General features: G+C 46.1%; 1 protein-coding gene across 1 annotated transcript; it reads right to left on the bottom strand.

The window, feature by feature from the left end:
* Positions 1-2,029: 2,029 nt before the first annotated feature.
* Positions 2,030-17,577, bottom strand: LOC311189411 (protein ELYS-like; the record flags this gene model as incomplete). Its single annotated transcript, XM_084261075.1, has 27 exons — positions 2,030-2,257; positions 3,023-3,217; positions 4,111-4,348; positions 4,836-4,986; positions 5,075-5,222; positions 5,879-6,010; positions 6,089-6,233; positions 6,358-6,545; positions 7,163-7,309; positions 7,703-7,759; positions 7,860-7,983; positions 8,612-8,705; positions 9,441-9,545; positions 10,088-10,228; positions 10,391-10,480; positions 10,573-10,663; positions 11,193-11,321; positions 11,758-11,819; positions 12,243-12,424; positions 12,515-12,647; positions 13,456-13,606; positions 14,164-14,248; positions 15,207-15,323; positions 15,452-15,659; positions 16,213-16,393; positions 16,899-17,152; positions 17,457-17,577. The coding sequence occupies 27 exons, from the start codon at positions 17,575-17,577 to the stop codon at positions 2,030-2,032; spliced, it is 3,897 nt and encodes a 1,298-aa protein (XP_084117201.1).
* Positions 17,578-17,929: the final 352 nt, after the last annotated feature.

The following is a 17,929-nucleotide window of genomic DNA, read 5'->3' as shown; positions in this document are numbered from 1 at the left end:
TGCCCTGGTGTGGGTCACTGCTATGGCGGGCAGTCATAAATCACAATGTCTCTCAGTCCCAGTCCTCTGTGGGGTCACCAGCCTCCCCCGAGCAAACCTGTTCCAGTGCAAATCTCCTTCTCATGTCTGTTTCTCTCCATGGCTGCAAGTGCTGGCAGGGGTTTGTTCCAGCGTAGGGTCACGGCGCCTTCTCTGTGCCTCCACCTGCTCCATCCAGCGTGGAGCCCCTCCACGGGCTGCAGGTGGGGTCTCGGCCTTTCCCATGGGTTTCTCCACGGGCTGCAGGGGCATCTTTCTCTCCAGTACCTGGGCTGCCTCCTCCCCCGCCCTGTTCCAGCCTTGGTGTCTGTACAGCTTGTTACATCTCCTCACTCCCTTCTCCAGTGGCAAAATGCAGCTGCTTCTGGGTTGTTTTCTCCTATATGTGATTCTCAGAGGCGCTTGCTATCTTTCAGGCCGCAACTTTGGCCTTGAATTGCTCGTTGTTCATAGTTTAGGCTGGCAGAAAACTGTAACTGCTGCTTAAAAAATCTCGTCTCAGCAGCACAGCCTCACAAAACTGCAACACATGGTGACTGAACTGTAGGTAAAATCTAGATATGCTTCAAACCAGTACAGCTACAAAAGCCAGTCATTTGCCTCACACTTGCACGAATGGGCACAATGGCAGAGAAATGCACTGGCTAGCCTCCAGCTGGGTGTACTTGAGCTAAAACTGGTTGTGGCTACTTCTCTGAATAAAATTTTACCTGGCCTGTGCAGCCGCTGGATCCCGCTGCAAAGAGGGTGCCCTTTCTTGTACTTTAGGAAGCCACTGCAAGGCCAAGAGGCCAGATCAAAGCTCACGGTTTCCCTGTGCCCTGGATTCCTGGGGTCCAATATGCTTGTGCTGTCCACAGAAACCACACTCTTCCTTCCTGCCCCCTTCCCTCTCCGTGTATTGAAATTACACTCATCACATCCAAATACCAGCAGTCATTCACTACTACGTTCAGCTTTTGTCTGGGTGCTAACCAAATGCAGCGGCAAGGTGCACCTCACTGGTCGGTGACTGCTGTGGGACAAGCCTGCTCTTGAGCCCGGTCGGGTGAAACGCAGCCAAGGACCGGCTTAAAGCAACGGGCGCATCGGTAACCCTAACTGGCATTTTCCCTTTGCCTCACACACAGTGCTCACCCACGCAGCACAGTGCACTGGCAAAGGCATTCTATTTTAGGAACAGCTTTAATCCAGAAGGAACAGCAGCACAGTTACCTGCAAGTCTGTAAAAGAGACTTCCTATCTTGACTACTTTGGAATTAAGAGCATTCCTGGAATGGAAACGTGGAAGTTTGGTGAGGGAGACAATGGGGTAGGCTAATAGATTGCAACTACTCACAAGCAGCTGTGGCTTGCCTTCTGCCTGTGGTTTTTCCCCACACCAGAAATGAACAACTCGGATGTTTTTGATTCATTACAAGGGAACCGATTACATCACAGCAAATAAATGTATTTTGGTGATGACCCTGAGATTAGTCTTGCATGGAGGAAGTTCTGATGGAGGATTCTATTAGTTATCTGCGGCCATATTTGCACACCGGGCAACACAAACAAGGTGGCAACAAAACAGAATCAAAGTAAATCAGTTAACACTTCAAGCACTTAACAGAGATAACATTTATTTACTTTAGTTCTTCATAGACAAGTATTAAAGCTATATTGATAGTCGCTTTCTGCCCCAGCGTCCTGTCCTTACTGGAGCCCTGGATGTGGTTGGTTCTTCATTTGTCTGTGCAGGTGTTTGTTCACCAGTATCCGTTTTGCATGGTTTAGCATGTGGAATTCTTCTTGCTCTTCTCCTTGGAGTATCAAGGAGTTCCACTTTCTCACCTGACTGTGTGTCTTCCCGAGTAGAGAGAGATTCTGTTTGTGGCAAGAGATTTTGTGTCCCCTTCCTAGCACTTTTTCCTCATCCAGTCTTTCTGGAAGGAGCGGAAAAAATATTGCTACCTTCAGCAACAGGCATTTCCTTACTAGCCTCTCTCAAGAGTTAAGATGCAGCTTCCTTTGCTCTTCTCAATCTTCTTCTTGGAGTCACTGCTACAAATTGCGTCCTGACAGGTAGTGTTTGTCCATCAGAACAAATAAAGCAGCTGCTTTTTACTTTTCCTACATTACGCTTCCTTCGTCTCCTAGGACTAACACGTAGTTTCCTATACGGTGATGTTTCAGGTGGTTCTGCTGTGGCTTGCGCCTCATCTGCACCATCTTCAAGAACCTAAAGTTAAAAAGCGACTGTTAATGCATTACTAGTTAGCAGGCTGATTAACTTCCGACGGAGCTGGATGAAACAGAGGACACTGAAACGCTGCTTTTCTCTTTCAGATCACCCCTGAAGGTAGTTAGAGCTGTGCAACACATTCCCTACTACAGAGCAAAATGTATGCATGTAAGGGTCAGAGAACAGAGCATTCGGTGTATGCAACCCGCGTGCTCCGTTTCTGGTTGTTCTGCAAGATGAAGTGGGTCTTGCATGTACTTGCCTTTACTATTTGTATCAAGCTACACATCGGGTTCACTACTGTGTCTTCAAGTAGAGGGAGGCTTTGCATACCCAGAATCATAACTCAAAACCTCTTTTTGCTGATGCTGGCACGCTCTCTATAAGAGGCAGTCATCGTTATAATAAAAGCAGATGATGACAATTCCTTAGTACATATACAGAAAGATCACATGTGTAGATTAGCACATGGCCCTGTTCTGCTCCCAGTTTCGGTACGTTCATTTGGAATCACAGCTCCTAACAACTCCAAGTAAAGACCTCCAAGGTCATGGGCATTTCTTGTGAGTATGTTGCTGTAGGCACGAGGCGTTACAGAAGCTCTGCCGTGGCTTTTTTGACCAAATTCAAGTCTGCCGTTCTGAAGCACAATCCCTATTCGCAATGTAAGGACTTTTGGCAAACTGGGAAAAAAACATCCCAATCAGATCAGAGTCAGTAAGGCCTTTAACTGTAACAATCCCTAAGTGCAGCCCTGCTTACCTCAGCAGTCCATCTGGCATTCGAGTTCTCTTCCCTGAAAGATATTCTCGGTTTCTTTGGCCGTACAGGACAAATGGATCGTCCTGGAGATGCAGAGGGAGTCGCTAGGGGTGTGGTGCGGAGGCTGGGTCTCAGAATAGACTGAGGGGTGATCCCAGAAAAGCCAGGAGCTGATGTGGCCAAGGCTTTAGCTCGCTATGAACAGAGATAAAACCACTCCATTTAAACAACAGTTGACTCATTAAAACCATGTTAAGTTAGTTTAAGTTACAGAGTCTGTGCCAGCAGCAAGGACAAAGCTTTGCCTCTACGCTGCTCTTCTCCCAAAGGTAGAAAATCCTGAAGGACAAACCCCAGGCTTTTCACGTTTCTCCTTGCCTCTTTCTTAATGCCAACATAAAATGTTTCCAACTGATTACCTGACGGAACACAGATAGGGCATCTTCTTGTCTGCAACACTATCTCCCCTCCCGATGAGATTTGCCATATCTATGCTGCTCTTCTAAAAGGCACACAGCTTCACATGGCACCCCAGACACAGTGACTGAGCACGCTGCCATGCGAAGCACCACCCAGCACAGCAACAGCCAGAGCCGATTCCTTTACTAATCAATGGATCCATCTGTGCACCAGATGAAAATAAGTGACCCTGCTGTAGAAGTCCCCACCCAGCTTCAGCGAGGAGCGTTCAGGTCTTCCTTCCTCAGCTGAAGGTGATTTCACAGTATGGAAAGGGTTTAAAAGCAGGATCATTTAAGCGACAAATTGCATCTTTCAATATCTAAGCATATTGAGAGTTCCAAATTGGACTTCCTTTGTTCTATCCAGTAAAAACAAGCTTATTTCACGGAGCTCTGTGACAACGGGCGTGCTGGGATTTAACTACAACTTAACTTCCCCTCTTCCAGACCCGTCCCCACCGTACTGTCTCCAAATGTACTGCCTATACAGTACTGACACGCAGACTGCAAATGCTCCACCTTTGGAACCCAGCAGTTTGTGTGTTACCTACTGGGGGGGTTTCGCCTTAAACCAAGTTCACAGGCCTTTGGGGTGGCCAGTTGTTCCTGGGTTTTGGCAGTACAGACCTTAACCACGAGTGGAGTCTTCAGTAAATTCAGCTCTGATGCTTGGGTAGAATCCACTGCCGAGGTGGAACGGTGCATGTTGGGTTGCAGTGGACTGGGTGCCACGAAGGAAGTAGAGGCTCTGCATGCTGAGTGCCAGCGACCACCACGTTGTGCAACTGGTGTCCCAACGACTGCATTGGGCAACTCTGCATCGGGAAGACGATGTGCTCTGACTGGTGGTTTGGTAGCTCCAGGGCTGGAATTACAAGGAAGGTGTAAATGACTTTCAGTCCTCTGAAGCCCAAACATACAGGAATTCCCATTTATTTCACCATAGCTTTGGAAATCTCCCAGCCTTTTTTCTATTCTGTAGAATTCTGACTATTTCTAACTAAGCCTGGGAAAAATGAAGCCAAAACTGGGCAGGAAGAGGTAAAAGATCACAACTTGATGGCATAGTCACATCCATCCAAACCCCTACACCAATGGGTAGATGGTAATCATAGCTTTAGATCCACAGAATCAGAGCATGTAAGGGGTTTTTAAGGAACCCTGAAAAAATATCTCGTCCATTTGGTTGCAGCTATCTAAAACTCTGAATGCACGTAAAAATATGTGTTTGCAGAAATAGAATTGCCGTAGAAGAAAACCTCTCTCTTCCAACATTACTTATAAGGACTTTTCCCCTCCCTCTCTTTCCAAGCATCTAGCTCAAGACACAACATTACTAGGAGGCTTCTTACCTATCACGTTGTGTGACGTGGGCTTTCTGCTTATTTCCGATACAGACTTCTCCAATTTTGGACAGAATGTTCCTGGTGAATGTTGCCCTTGTATGCACATTTGTTGCATTTCCTTCTTTTGCTGCTGTTGATAACCATGTTGGTCTGGAGACTGTGAAAAAGAGAGAAGGGGTATCAGCCCTGTCTCATCCAAGTGAGTGATGGTTAGTTGCACACTTCCTTCACCCTCCTAAAATTACCTTCTGTGATGACAGATGAAGGCACATGGTAAGGTTTGCCGCTCTCTCTAGCCAGCTTCCTCTGCACTCTGGGAAGGATCTTGCCACATTGGTCTAATACAGAATTTCTGGTGACTGCTCGCTCTCTCAGGCGAGGATCACGATCATTCTGGTGAAGGAAAGGTGTACAGCCAAAAGCCACCTCATTACAAGAAGTCCAGTGCACACAACGAGCTGTGCTATTTCTACGTAGTGACCAAAGAGCAGCAAGTTCTACCCACCAGCACCCACCAATTCCACCTGGTTCTTGTAGCCAACGAGCAGCAAGACTAGTGCAGCTACAGAACCTGCCACTCGGAGGGAAAACAATTCTCACACCCTCGTCAGCACCTGCCATTTTCAATCTGCTCACAAAAGAGCAGGCTCTGCCCTTCTCCTCCTGAAACACCCATGTCTGAGATTACCGAATCCACAGCGCAATCGCTAATTCTCTTGGTCAAACTGAAGTGAATATTGCAACGACTAAGGGAAAAGTTACCTGCAGACACCTTCCGGCTGGCTGAAAGGTTTCAAATGTGATATGGGACCTACAACCTGCAAAACCACCTGCTGAGTCTGACTCACTGGAAAACTTTGGCTCTGGACAACAAGCAGTGCATCACAGGCCCAGAACAGAAGCTCTCAAACCTTATCTGGCTATTTTGAGGAATTGAATATTTCCAGGAAAGTTAAAAAAGCCCAGGCAGGACTTTTAGGGAGTACTATGAAGAACAGCTGGTAACCCCTAAGAGAAACTTGCCCACTGGCCAGAACCTTTATGCTTACCACAAGATTAACCTGCAGTGACTGATTCAGCTGTTCTGCAGGGTTAGAATTGGCACGCTGCCGTTGGTGGGCTAAAAGCAATTCATGACTCTGAACATCAGCATCGGTCAGTAAAAACTTCTCCAAATGCTCCTGTGAGAAATAACACCTGTCAGAACTGTACTAGGATTCCACCTCTTCTCTTTTTAAAGATTTGTTGTCCACACTTACTTGTTGAGTGACTGTAAAATGTAGTTTCAATAAATCTTCCATTAGTCCCAGCTCCCGACAGATTTCGTACGTGTGTTTTAGCAGCTCCTCCATGTTTAACTTGGTGCTGTGTTGATGCAACAGGCCCCAAGCCTCCACCAGGCACCTGCAATTAATTTCTTGTATTATTTTCTTTTGAGACTATTACAAGGATAACAAAGATTATTAACATTATGCCCCAAAAGCTGCCCCAAGATATTATGCCAAAATAGTGGGATCTATTTCGTTACCTATTGGACAGCAACACACTGAGGGAAAGCTTCACTTCCCCGCTGCTTGACATGGGTGGCTTCATCATCTGCATGTATCGGAGGGCTTGCCTGTGCTCTCCTTGGCACATGAGGCACTGAAGAACTCTCCAGTGTTGCCATGACACAGGTCTCATTGTAGCTGGGTGAAAGAGCAGGGCCAGTGAGTTCTGTAGAAGATAGAGGTCATGCTTATTAACTGCGCACACAAAGCAAAAAGCTCCCAATTTCTTAACTGAGGGTGCATGTGGGTTAAACAAACTTCTGTGAGCTACCAAGGAAATGCTTCATACAGGACAGGTTCACCTCAGTTCTTAAGTGCTTGCAGAGAAGAAGTTCAGTGTGCCAGACAGAACTGAGGGTGTGTTTTCAACGGTGTCATTCCCACTCTTGGGGGTTAACCAAACCTCTGGCTACAAAGAGCCCTTTATGGAAATACCTTACAAAATAGGTACCTGTTCTCCCAGACACACGCCTTACACTAACATCAGGACATGCTCTGAGGCAGCATCCAACTGCTCTGCTGAGCTCAACCTAAAGGGGTGGCTTTGAAAACTCAGATAGCAAGCAGTACAAAAGAGGACTTTGTCTTTCTTTCAATCAGCTGCCTGGCAACACAGTTAAAATTTCAACCCATCCTTTAGTGCTGAGTATATTTTAGCACTATTACAAAAAGGGTCCCAAAGTTTTCTCACCCCTTATTAGCTAAGCAGCAGCTTTTAGCAGCATTTTCGAGATTACAGCCTTGTACTGCAATGTATATTGAAGAAATCCATTATCTACTTACTTCATAATCCTTGTGGTCTAGAAGCCAAAACCCTTGGATCAGCTTAACCAGACCCCAAGGGATGGCAAAGGCTGTTTGGAAGGAGTTGATTGAAGCATCTGTTTGGTTCGGAAAGGAATGCATGATGTCTAGCAGCAGGTAAATTGTCTGGCATCGAGCATCTAATTAAGGATCATAAATTTGTAGGACCAAAGATGGGTCACATTACAGTTAGAAAAAGCACTATGAAAGGCAAACACAAGAATGAGAGGAAGACAAATCTGCTGAGGTATCAGTCTTGCCTTTTGAAGCTCTTAGAAACAGCAGACAGACAGGTCCTGAGCTCAAAACCACCTTCCGAATAAGTTACCAGAAAGGAATGCTCATTGGCTTCTGCCAGCCATTCAGAAAGGTTACCTTCAGACCCTGAAGCACTCCCGTTACTCACTCAGCCTCCCTCTGCTCAGTGGAGCTGCCAGATGGACAATCCAAACATCTCAGCATCACAGAACATTTACGTGCACATACTGAAGGTGTCATACCGGTAACTGGAAAGGATACAATTGCATGCTTGTCGCTTTCTTCAATGCTTTCTAGCAAATAGAGATCCAGCAGTGCCTGGCATGAAAAAGTAATGAAGAGTTTTCTTATAAACTGTCTTTCATTAATCCTTGGTGTATGGAGGGGAGGGATGTGTTTTCAGAGAAATGACGCTCACGTGTAAACTAGCAGGGGGATATTTCCCAGTTCCTCCTTCATCTCTCTGCCACAACTTCTCAGCCTGGTCTCCTAACTGGGAAACCATTCCATCAATCATCAAGCAGTCAGAATCCCATTTTCCTCTGGAACAAGAGGCAGCAAGGAGTTGCACAGAGTACATGGCTCAGGTTGCACAGAGGAAATGGTTCAAGATCAAGGGCTTGAAAGTGGAAACAGCCTGAGCCTGTTTGTCATTGCAGCAGCGTCATAGCCCAATCTGTGTTAGGCCCTTATTTCCTTTTCAGTACAATTTCCAAAGAAGAACCTCAGACCCCCTCAGCCAAGGCCTATCACCCGGATGCTAGTCAGCCAGGCCAGGGACGAAAGCTCCCACTGGGAACCGACTTCTATCCAACAGCCAGCGAGTGCTGGCTCTGCCAACCGCTTCATGTGCGTAAATAACACCGACGTACTTGTGAGTAGGGGATTCAGGCCAATACCATGGTTCCCAGAGATCACTAGTCAAGGAGAGAGAGGGCTTTTTTTAAAACAATGATGTCACCAAGAGACGCTGCAAAGCGGCCTTAGGTACAAACATTCTAACAGAGGAAAGCAACCTCTGTGTTCAAAGGAACACACACATCCCTGAAGCCAGGAGGATTGACAGCAAATGAATTCAGCACAGCAGAGACAACTGTCGACACAACAGCCATTCCCTTCCGCTCCTGGATGTGCAGCGGAAGCCTTCCAGAGTTTCCCTGTAAGGCCTACCTTGACAGACGCTCAAGTTGCTGTCGATGGCTGGTGTAGTAGCTCTGCAGCAGAGGATAATTGTAGAAAGGTCGAGCCAAAGGCACATCGTCATCTGCAGGCAAGAAAGTCCAAGCAAGTTAAAGAGGGAACAGCACATTTTTAAAGCAAAACTTTGACTAAAATAGCAGGAAATGAGCTCAGCACCGAGAAGCCTCCGACTCTGAACGAAGCCAGGGCTCTTTCTGCCTTTGACACTAGACTCAAGTCCTTCCTGTCTCAAGTGCCGTTTTTGGTTTACAGCTGAGGTAGCCTTCAGAACTTGTCGTGTAACCTGAAGTTCACTATCAAAAAAACCCAAAACCCCCGTTCTCAAAGGGAGCGGGTTTTGAACATGTCAGCTGAGCTGATAATAGAATTCATAATCCCTCAGTTAAAGGAAGCATTTCCAAGGTTTATTTTTTCCTCAAGCAATATTTTCAAAACATGCAGGCAATGCTTCTCCTGTAAAAAAAGAGCATTCCAGTATTTGTTCCTTACTAGTTACTGGTTTCAAATCCCAAGGATTTCAACCTGTGGCCAAGAGCAGCTCCTGGAGATCAGAGGAACACTGTTGGTATTTCTAGAAGGGCACCCAGGAAAGAAACTGGCTGCATTATTCTACACCCCGTACTTGCTAAAACAGGAACAGCTCCGTTTCAGAAACAGAACTCCAGCATACGCTGTGACCACGGAACCAACACGACTTGTTACTGATGAAACGACTACTAAAGCACAGCTGAGAATGTCTCCATAGACATGGCTGAGCGGATGGTCTCCCTGTTGCAAATGAATTACAGTTCATGCTTACCTAAACCCTCTGGAAGGAGACTGGATCGACAGAACCAGGCAACCACTTGCGCATACAAAGAAACAAGGCTGGTTACCAACTGCTTCTTTCTCAAGTTGGCAAAACCTGAAACAAGGCATAAGATGATTTCTCTTTCTGCAAATCTTCACTTCTACACAATTCCCTTCATCCTACTCAATAGGAAGTATTTAAATAACAGGGCAGAAATCTTTCTCCTTGTATTCTCACTCGGTATGACTCTCTTCTCTGAAGAGAATCCCACACAGTCACCACCAAAACAAAAAGCAACCCCTGCAAAGAAACAGGTTCACTAGAGGTTAAAATGCAACTAGAGCTTTTCACATAGCAGACATTTTTACTATAGCAAATGCTACCACATTCACTTGCTGTCGTCTCAACCCAGCTGCTGCCTGCGTAGCTTCTTGCTGAACGTAACCTCCCCAGCCACTCAACAAACTATGTCCCGGAACTCTGTGCATATTACATGACAGTCACAACTTCTCAGATTTAAGCCCCTTCTCCCAGCTGCGTCTGACTGCCTTCTCATCATCAAAACCAACCAAAGCTCCTGTTTCCACAATTACAACCCAAGCATCACTCCAAATCTTAACAGAATGTATGAGAGATTGAATGATGCTGTTACAAACCTTGTTCGGTAAGCTCTCGTGCCTCTGTTAGAAAACAGTTTAAGACTCTGCTAAGGTTGGTCAAAAGCAACTGGCAGTGCTGAAGAGACCGTAACGTCTGTGGGTCAATGAAGTTGCAAGAACCATCGAAGAGCGGAGCACCTTTTCAAGAAGAAATAGTCCATCATTAGCGTACAAAGCAATTGCAGAGTTTCAAGGTTCCCTTCGGGAACCGTGTGCAATAACAGGTGCCAGCAGACTTCTGAGCAAGTTCAATCAGTAGGAATGATTTTACAGGTGCAGAATGACCACATTAGTACTCACACATTTGGTCCAACTCATTTTTTGTACAGATCACTTTGTTCCACGTCCACGCAAGAACAAACCGCCAATTGGCAGCAGAACTTGGCCGCTCTGTAAGAAAACAAAAGAAGAAATGAATCAGCACCTTCAAACTCAAAGCTAAAAAGTCTACCATAAAACCAGCCTCAGAAGTCAAGGATTACCTTCAGATGCCCAATGTTTAATGCATCCCGTCAGAAAATCTAAAGAGCCTGTCCGGACAGCAGCTGACAGTATCGCTTCAAATTGCTCCTCCTAATCACAACAGACAAAATAAAATGAGACTCTGACATATTTTGATATCTGAACCCTCAACTCTAAGTGTTTATCTCTAACTGCCGACTCATTCAGAGATCGCAAGTCAATTAGTCCAGAGGTATAGCTCTGCTTTCAGAGGATGCAGTAGTTTGCCTCTGAGGCAGACTCCCCCCCTTGTCAGGTACTAAATGCCAAACCTAATGCTTTGGGAAACCGGCGGGGATGGAGGTTCCTCTGAGGGAACAATGCCTCCTCTTGCACCCGACCAGCACTAACTGCACGATGCCTTGGGCCTCTCTGTGGCACGGAATAAGCCGATGGTTCCCTAGCCCCAGATCCACTGTGGCTGCTGCCAGTCAAATGCGGCACTTGGGACCTCAGGCGACTGTTACTTCTGCTAACTGAAGGCAACACTCATGCTTCAGGGCAAATATGAGGAAGACCATATCATCACCTCTCGGAGCCTCTGCAGCCTTGGCAAACAAGAGGGATGGATCTCCCCTGTGATCCCCTGATGCGCACGCACCTGACTCAAACTGGATGGCGAGACATCAGACAGTCTCGGAGACAGCAAGCCAGATACAAGACACCTGTTGTAGGTCTCAGGAATGGCTTTGATTATTGAAGGACCGGATTTCTTTAGCAACTGCAACGTCTGAAACATCAGTCACAAAATACAGGTTAAGACAGCATTGCTTTTCTCCAACAGCCCAGTACTTTCTCCTGTTCTCCCTTCTGCCCCCCTCCTTCAAGTTAATCAGGGATCAAAACCCTCGCTTCAGGCCATGCCAGCAGTTCCACGGGTGAGGAACAAAGAAGTAATGGCTTTCCCTCCCCTAAAGCAATGCTGCATTTCTTTCTAGGCATTCAATCCCCGATCGTGCTTCAATGGGTGACAACAGGAGTGTTACAGTCCCAAGAGTCGCCCTAAAACATTACCGCGCACCTAAAACTGGCAGGACGCAACTGGAATGATGCCTGCGAATGGGCAGGGTGAGCATAAAGGGTCTCTGAGGCTGAAAGTGGGGCAAGAGAGAACACGGAAAAGCTACATCTCCCGACACTCGCAACAGAGGTACAGCAAAGATCACCTCCTTCTGGAAGCCGGTGCAAGTCATGTGAACCACTCCGGAGTTCAGCAAGCACGTACCATCTGCAGAAACAATGAGCATGTGACAGCCCCCTGTACTCTCACGGTTACTCTCTGAGCACTTTACACTCGCACGTAGCAGTATCTGGACAGATGTAACTGAGCACCCGTTGTCTTCAGCAGAGCACTGACGCAGTTTGGGATACAAAACAATTTCTCTCGAGTGCTATCCAGGTGCTGTGCTGTGAGCTTCAGTTCAAGGCCCTTTCATTTTATAACCATCACCACTTCAGTGTCGGCATTACCAAAGCAACAAACACTAAAACCCAGACAGCAAGCTCAAAGACATGTTTCAGAGTTGGCCTTGGGAGGGGCCTGGAGCTTTTTCCTTGGGTATTGGAGTGACAAACAATGAATCGGAGAACCAGTCCATGGCCTCTGACCTCCATGGCAGCTTAGCACTATTCAAAGCAGTGAAATACCTACCAAAGTTGTAGATGCCTGGATGAAAAAACTGCTCAGGTGGTGGATGAGATGGAGGAACTCCCCGACTGAGACTCCACTCCTTTACCAGAACATCCAAAATGAGCTTTGGAGAAGTCACCCTCGTTACAGCATCCAGCGACCACAGTGCAAAGTAGGGGCAATCGTGAAGGAATTCTTCCGCCCTTAAAGAAAAGCAGTGCATAAGCTCAACGCTGACAGCTCAGTGAATTCTTCCAAAGCGATATATGGAGAACAACGAAAGAAAAACCTACCTTAGTGAATCCGGCATTTCAGTCTGATACCAGCGATTAATGTCAAATACACACAAAAAAGTCGATGGTGTTCGCTGACCATAGGTATTCACTTGCCAGCTGAAGACTGAGACACTGGTCTCAGGAGAGATGACTGTAAAAGACAAGACGTTGATTCTCATTGGTGGAAAATACGATTTGTCTGCTATTTTTAAAACACCGCTTTCCGTTTTACCTTAGTTCTGTCACCAAGCACAACACGTACTGATTGGGATGAGGAAGAGTTTAGCAAAACCCAAAGCATCCTAGGATGCTTTCAGAAAGCATGCAAACATGTCTAGTATACAATTGTGTCGCTCAGTAACATTCTACTCCAGTTCTCTCACTAAGTGGAGTCGTCTCTCTTCTCTGGGGAGAATGCATTTGCTGGACGTAAGCAAAGTAGGTGGCATTTCATTTTCCATAATTGAGTAAGGAACAAGGTGCTATTTCTGTTGATTTCATTATTACCATTTAGGGAACCTCATACACTTCACTATTAGTTGCAGGACTCAGCAGCAAACGTCATCTGCCTTGTGTTTGCTACACTTCAGAAAAACATGGACGTTGATTCCAGTGAGAAACTATATACAGTATGGATTTTCCCTCCAGTTGGAATAGAATCATAGACTTGTTTTGGTTGGAAAGACCTTTAAGAACATCAACCTAGCACTGCCAAGTCCACCATTAACTTCTTTTTAGGGACCATGTCCCTAAGCACCACATCTCCATGCCTCTCAAATACCTCCAGGGATGTCTCGTTGTGAGCTTCTGTGCCATTTCTCTTTTGTTAGCTCCTGAAACTAAACTGCCTTTAGAGAGATGAAAATGGAAGCCACTTGTTCCCTTGAGGAATCTCAGATAACCTAGGCATCCAGTGTCTCCTTTTCAGTAAGCCCAGCAAGCTAGTCTAATGAACAAACCTTCATTAAGGCTTTCCTCACTGCCATCAGGGTGGCTAAATTTTTCAATGGTCTGACAGCTGAGTAGTTTAGTATTCCTGGTCTGCCCTCTCAAGGGAACGATTCCACCTGTGAGATCCAAACTGTAGCATTCGCCGCAGGATTTCAAACCCTGGGGAAAAAAGAAGCGACAAGCAGAAAGGGCATTTGAGATCCAATCCGACATTATTCCTAAATCTGAAAGAACGTATGTCTGGCTACAAAGAAAAATGCTGAAGTTGTCTGTGAAGCACGCATGCTCCCTTCTCTTTCATCAAGTAACTTTGGAAATAGCAGACAAGAGCAGCAGCTAAGAAAAATCAAACCCATCTCTTTGAGAAACTAACATGAAGCCTAAGCGGAGACTCTCACTTCTATTATAGAATAAACAAACACTAAAACCAATAGTATCAGGAGCCTGTCAGAGATTAATTTTAACTGCTGAATTTCCAACTTTTATTCCAATGCAAAGAGGAGCCAGTCCACACATGACACTGCAGGATCAAATTCCATGGCTTGCTTTCAAAAACCGTGGACAAACGCCACGCCCAAGAAGCACCAGCAAAAGACTTACTATTTTTTTTCAGTCAGCTCTGAGTTTTAAGGGTAAATACTGCACAGGCCAACTTAGGTGATAGTCCCATAGAGAAAACGACTCCTTTCATCCTCTCTCATACATGCATCATTTACCTCATACATGACTTGTCCGGATGCCAAGCGTTTTCTGCCACAAAAAGCCAGCTGCAACAGATGTAAACTCACAACGTCCCCTCCGCTGAAAAAAGTATCAGTGACGGAATTTGGTTACAAAGCTGCTTTATAGTCCTCATTTCATTAGATCTAGACTGAAGACATCTTAATGGCACACTTTTGCTGAGAAGACCAGCACCACGACCTCCCAAAACACGACAGGCTGGTCACATTCAGCCATTAAAACATAAAGGAGGAAACGCTGACAGCTTCGGGGGCAAGTGCTAACCCTACAATTGGAAAGCTTTAGTCTGGTGTTGCTGTACAAACTATAAGTTGTTGGAAGTAGTTCTTCAAAGGGAAGAGTTCTCAGTCAACAAGGTTTTCAAGTCAAACCTAATAGAAACTGCTGAGCTGATTAGGGAGTTTCCAGATGCTGAAGGAGAGAGAGATCTCATCCCTCCCCTTCCCTTCCTCCCAAAGTGCCAAGCCACTGCACCCTGCAACATTCTGATCTGATTCCTTAGCCCAGCAGGAAACCATTGACTTGTCTGCTGAACAGTGGCTGTTGTCTGCCAGGTGAGCTGAACTGGCTCACAAAGGCTCCAGAGGCTGCTCCAGTTGGCAGAAGGGAATCGGCAATGCCGGCACCTCCCTCCTTCAGGGGCAGCAGCCCGGCACATCTGACCTGCAGCTCAGCTGGGCTCAATGGTATTTTCGTGTCACGCTGCAAATACCAAACATGTCAGAAGCAGTCGTCAAGAAACAACGGAAATCATTCAAGAATGCAAGCACAAATGATTAGCCACTGCTGCTTTGCCTTCATTCAGAAGGCAGGAATTAGTAGCTCCCTCTTCCCAACAGTGAAATCCTGTTGAGATTGCATTGTAAGCTCATTGTAAGATCAGGTACCTTTCGTGCCCGAGAGAATCTCCTGAGCAGCTACAAAAACCAGAACAACCATACACGTATCAACTGCAGGTGAACACATACTGAACAAAAAATTAAATTCATTCCGTGGCTCGTGGTAACTTGTTATTCACCTTTCTTGTGTAGACTGAACGGCCCAGAGGTAGCAACGATTGCGAGGATCATTCTCAGGCTCTTGAAAAGTAACAGCATAGACAGGAATCCGGCCACCTTCTGGTTGAGCGTGGTGCCTACAGGTTTAAAAAACAAAAACAACAGCAACAATAATGAAAAAAGAAAACCTCTCTTTACATTAACATGCTTCCTTAATCAAAAAGAGTGCTACCCCAGGCATGGCCGAGCGTAAAGGCCTACTTACTCCCTCTTCAGAGTTTTCATGTTCCATAGTGACAGGTAGCCATCTGAAAAGCCCACCACCAGCTGATTGGTTCTGCTTATGTAGCACAGGGTTGATACTGATGGTCCTGAAGGTGCTTGCAATTGAAAAGAGATATGTCTGCGTTCCCTGGTCGCAATTGCTCTTCTTTCCGGGACTTCAGCAGGAATAATAAAGAAAACTTCTAGATCTGCACACACAAACCAGGCAATAAATGATTCCATGGAGGTGGCATTTTAAACACTGATGTGACACCACCTGTAATCCAATTCTACCGCTCCAGGCCAAATACCTATTTAGGCAGCACTCTCTTTGCCATTGCCATCGTGCATGTATTCAAAGAACCACAAACTCTCCCATCAGACAGGGGCTCCCATTCACATTTCAAAACCGGTAGAAGAGTAACCTCCACAGAAAAGAGGATCTTAGACTCTGGAAACCAGGAGTTTGGGCCTTGCCACAAAGCTGTCATCTGAAGTGACAGCAACTCCTGAAGCCACTGTTGCAATAGGCAAAACAGCGTATGAACGCTACAGACACAAACTGGAGGTTTCACTCCTCCAAATCCATGGCTTGCGAAGCTTTGGAAGCTTGTTCAGGACTGTAGGATGTCAAATCGCTGCCTGTAATCAGGAGTCACACATGTCTGCACGCTAGCATCTTCAAAGCGGCATGCTCAGGGTTGAGGTAAAAGCCACAAGTTGCCTTAGTTTTCAATTCCAGTTTGAAAACTGAAAGCTTACCTGATTCTTCTACTTCGCTCTGACTGCCAGATAAATCATCCAAGCAAAGGTCAACCAGAAGGACGTAACCAGCATCTGTAGCCACTGCTGCCACTCCAAAGAGACATCGCAGGCTCTGATGTAGGTGCTGAGTGCTCACACTGGCTCCTCCGTAATTACTTATGACTTCTATAGCAGTTACCTATAGGAAAACTGCAAATTACTATTTCTGCTGTTTTGAAAGCTCAATAGAAATCATTCAAAAGCAAAGCCAGAAAGTAAATACAGGACTGTAAGATTTAAAAACAAACCCTTGCTTCCCATGACAACAAGGAAAAGAGAGAGGAAAAAACCAAAAAAGCCCTGCACAAAACCCTGTTAGTGCCTTCCATTTACTAGCAAACAGTCCAACCAGTAAGACTTGTGTCCTGGCCGCATTGACCTCATTGGTCTACTAGCTATACGCTTGTGAGAGCCCACAGCTCTCCTCTGCCAGCTAAAGCTCCAAGACTCACTACCCCGAGTCAAGACAAAATCGTGTTCTGCTCTAAAGCACCTGCTTGCAAGTGGGACACTCTTGGGAACATGTCTGAGTCATTGGCAGCATGCCTATGGAGGTTTGGGATATTTTGAAGACAGTTTTCTGACAGGATTATGCAGCTCCTAACATCACAAAGCCTTCATTTCTCCAAAGAAAAAGTACGTACCCGTCCAGGAATAAAAACAGCTTTAACCACTCTCGATATCCCAAGGTCGTACAGGCAGAGAACGCTTCCTTCTGCTTCTTCCAAGCCAACCAGCAGCCCAGTTCTCTTCTGCCAGGAAAACTCCCTTACCACACGAACAGTGGGAAGCTCTTGGTTTACTCCACTGAATCGGTAAGCAGAAAGACGCTCTCCGGTGACAGAGTTCACTACCTCCAGATGAGGGCCACGTGCCAGCCAGGCTAGCGCATTTCTCCCTGGAAGAGAAGAGAAGAGAAAGCCATCTTAACTCAATTACTGCATTGACAGTCCGGTAGATAGGGTCTACCTGGCCGTAAGAGCAGCCTAGAGGTCCAGAGAGGCACCCAGCTCTACTGTCAGATCACCTAGAAAGTCAGCTGCCTAGCCTGCTCAGCCACTTGCAGCAGCTCTCTCTCTGATTACTCTCTGCATCCTACTAAATACTCTGGGAGTGTGGCCGCAGCGCTTAGCAGCGTTGTCCTCTCCCTTCCAGGCAAGAATAACTTGGTAAGGAGACCAACTTTAAAGGAAAACGCTCACCTCCAGAAAACTTCCCGCACAGCACAGAATCCGGGCTTTTCCCATCTTGCCCAAGGGCCTGAAGTGTCACCTCTGGAAACTGCAGCAGACTAGTTGTTACCTCAGCCTGTAGCTCTTGCATTCTTCACTGTAAATAAAGACAAAAAAAGGCAAAAATAGACTCATGTCTGCCATACCTAGCTTGGAGATTGACAGAAGTGGCATCAGCACGCAGTGTGAAATCTCCTGTATGTCACTTGTAGCTCTCAGCCTAAAACAATGGCACTTGGGACAGACTTTGATCTCCCAGCAGAGCAAAAGGAGAACCCTTTGCTTTTCTGATTCCTATGAGATCACCAACAAAAAATGCCACAGACGTACTGACAAGGTAAGTAACAGGAAAAAACCTGAGAAAGAAAGAATCCTACTTTGAAAAGCTGCTCAGTAACAGGATGAGTTTCCTCATGATTTGTCCCTTCCCTTGGTTTCTATTT

The sequence above is a fragment of the Gallinula chloropus genome (assembly GCF_964237585.1).
Source record: "Gallinula chloropus genome assembly, chromosome: 3".
In the NCBI taxonomy this organism is placed as follows: Eukaryota; Metazoa; Chordata; class Aves; order Gruiformes; family Rallidae; genus Gallinula; species Gallinula chloropus.
Note: the sequence above shows the minus strand (reverse complement) of the source record. Positions and strands in the feature narration are given on the sequence as shown.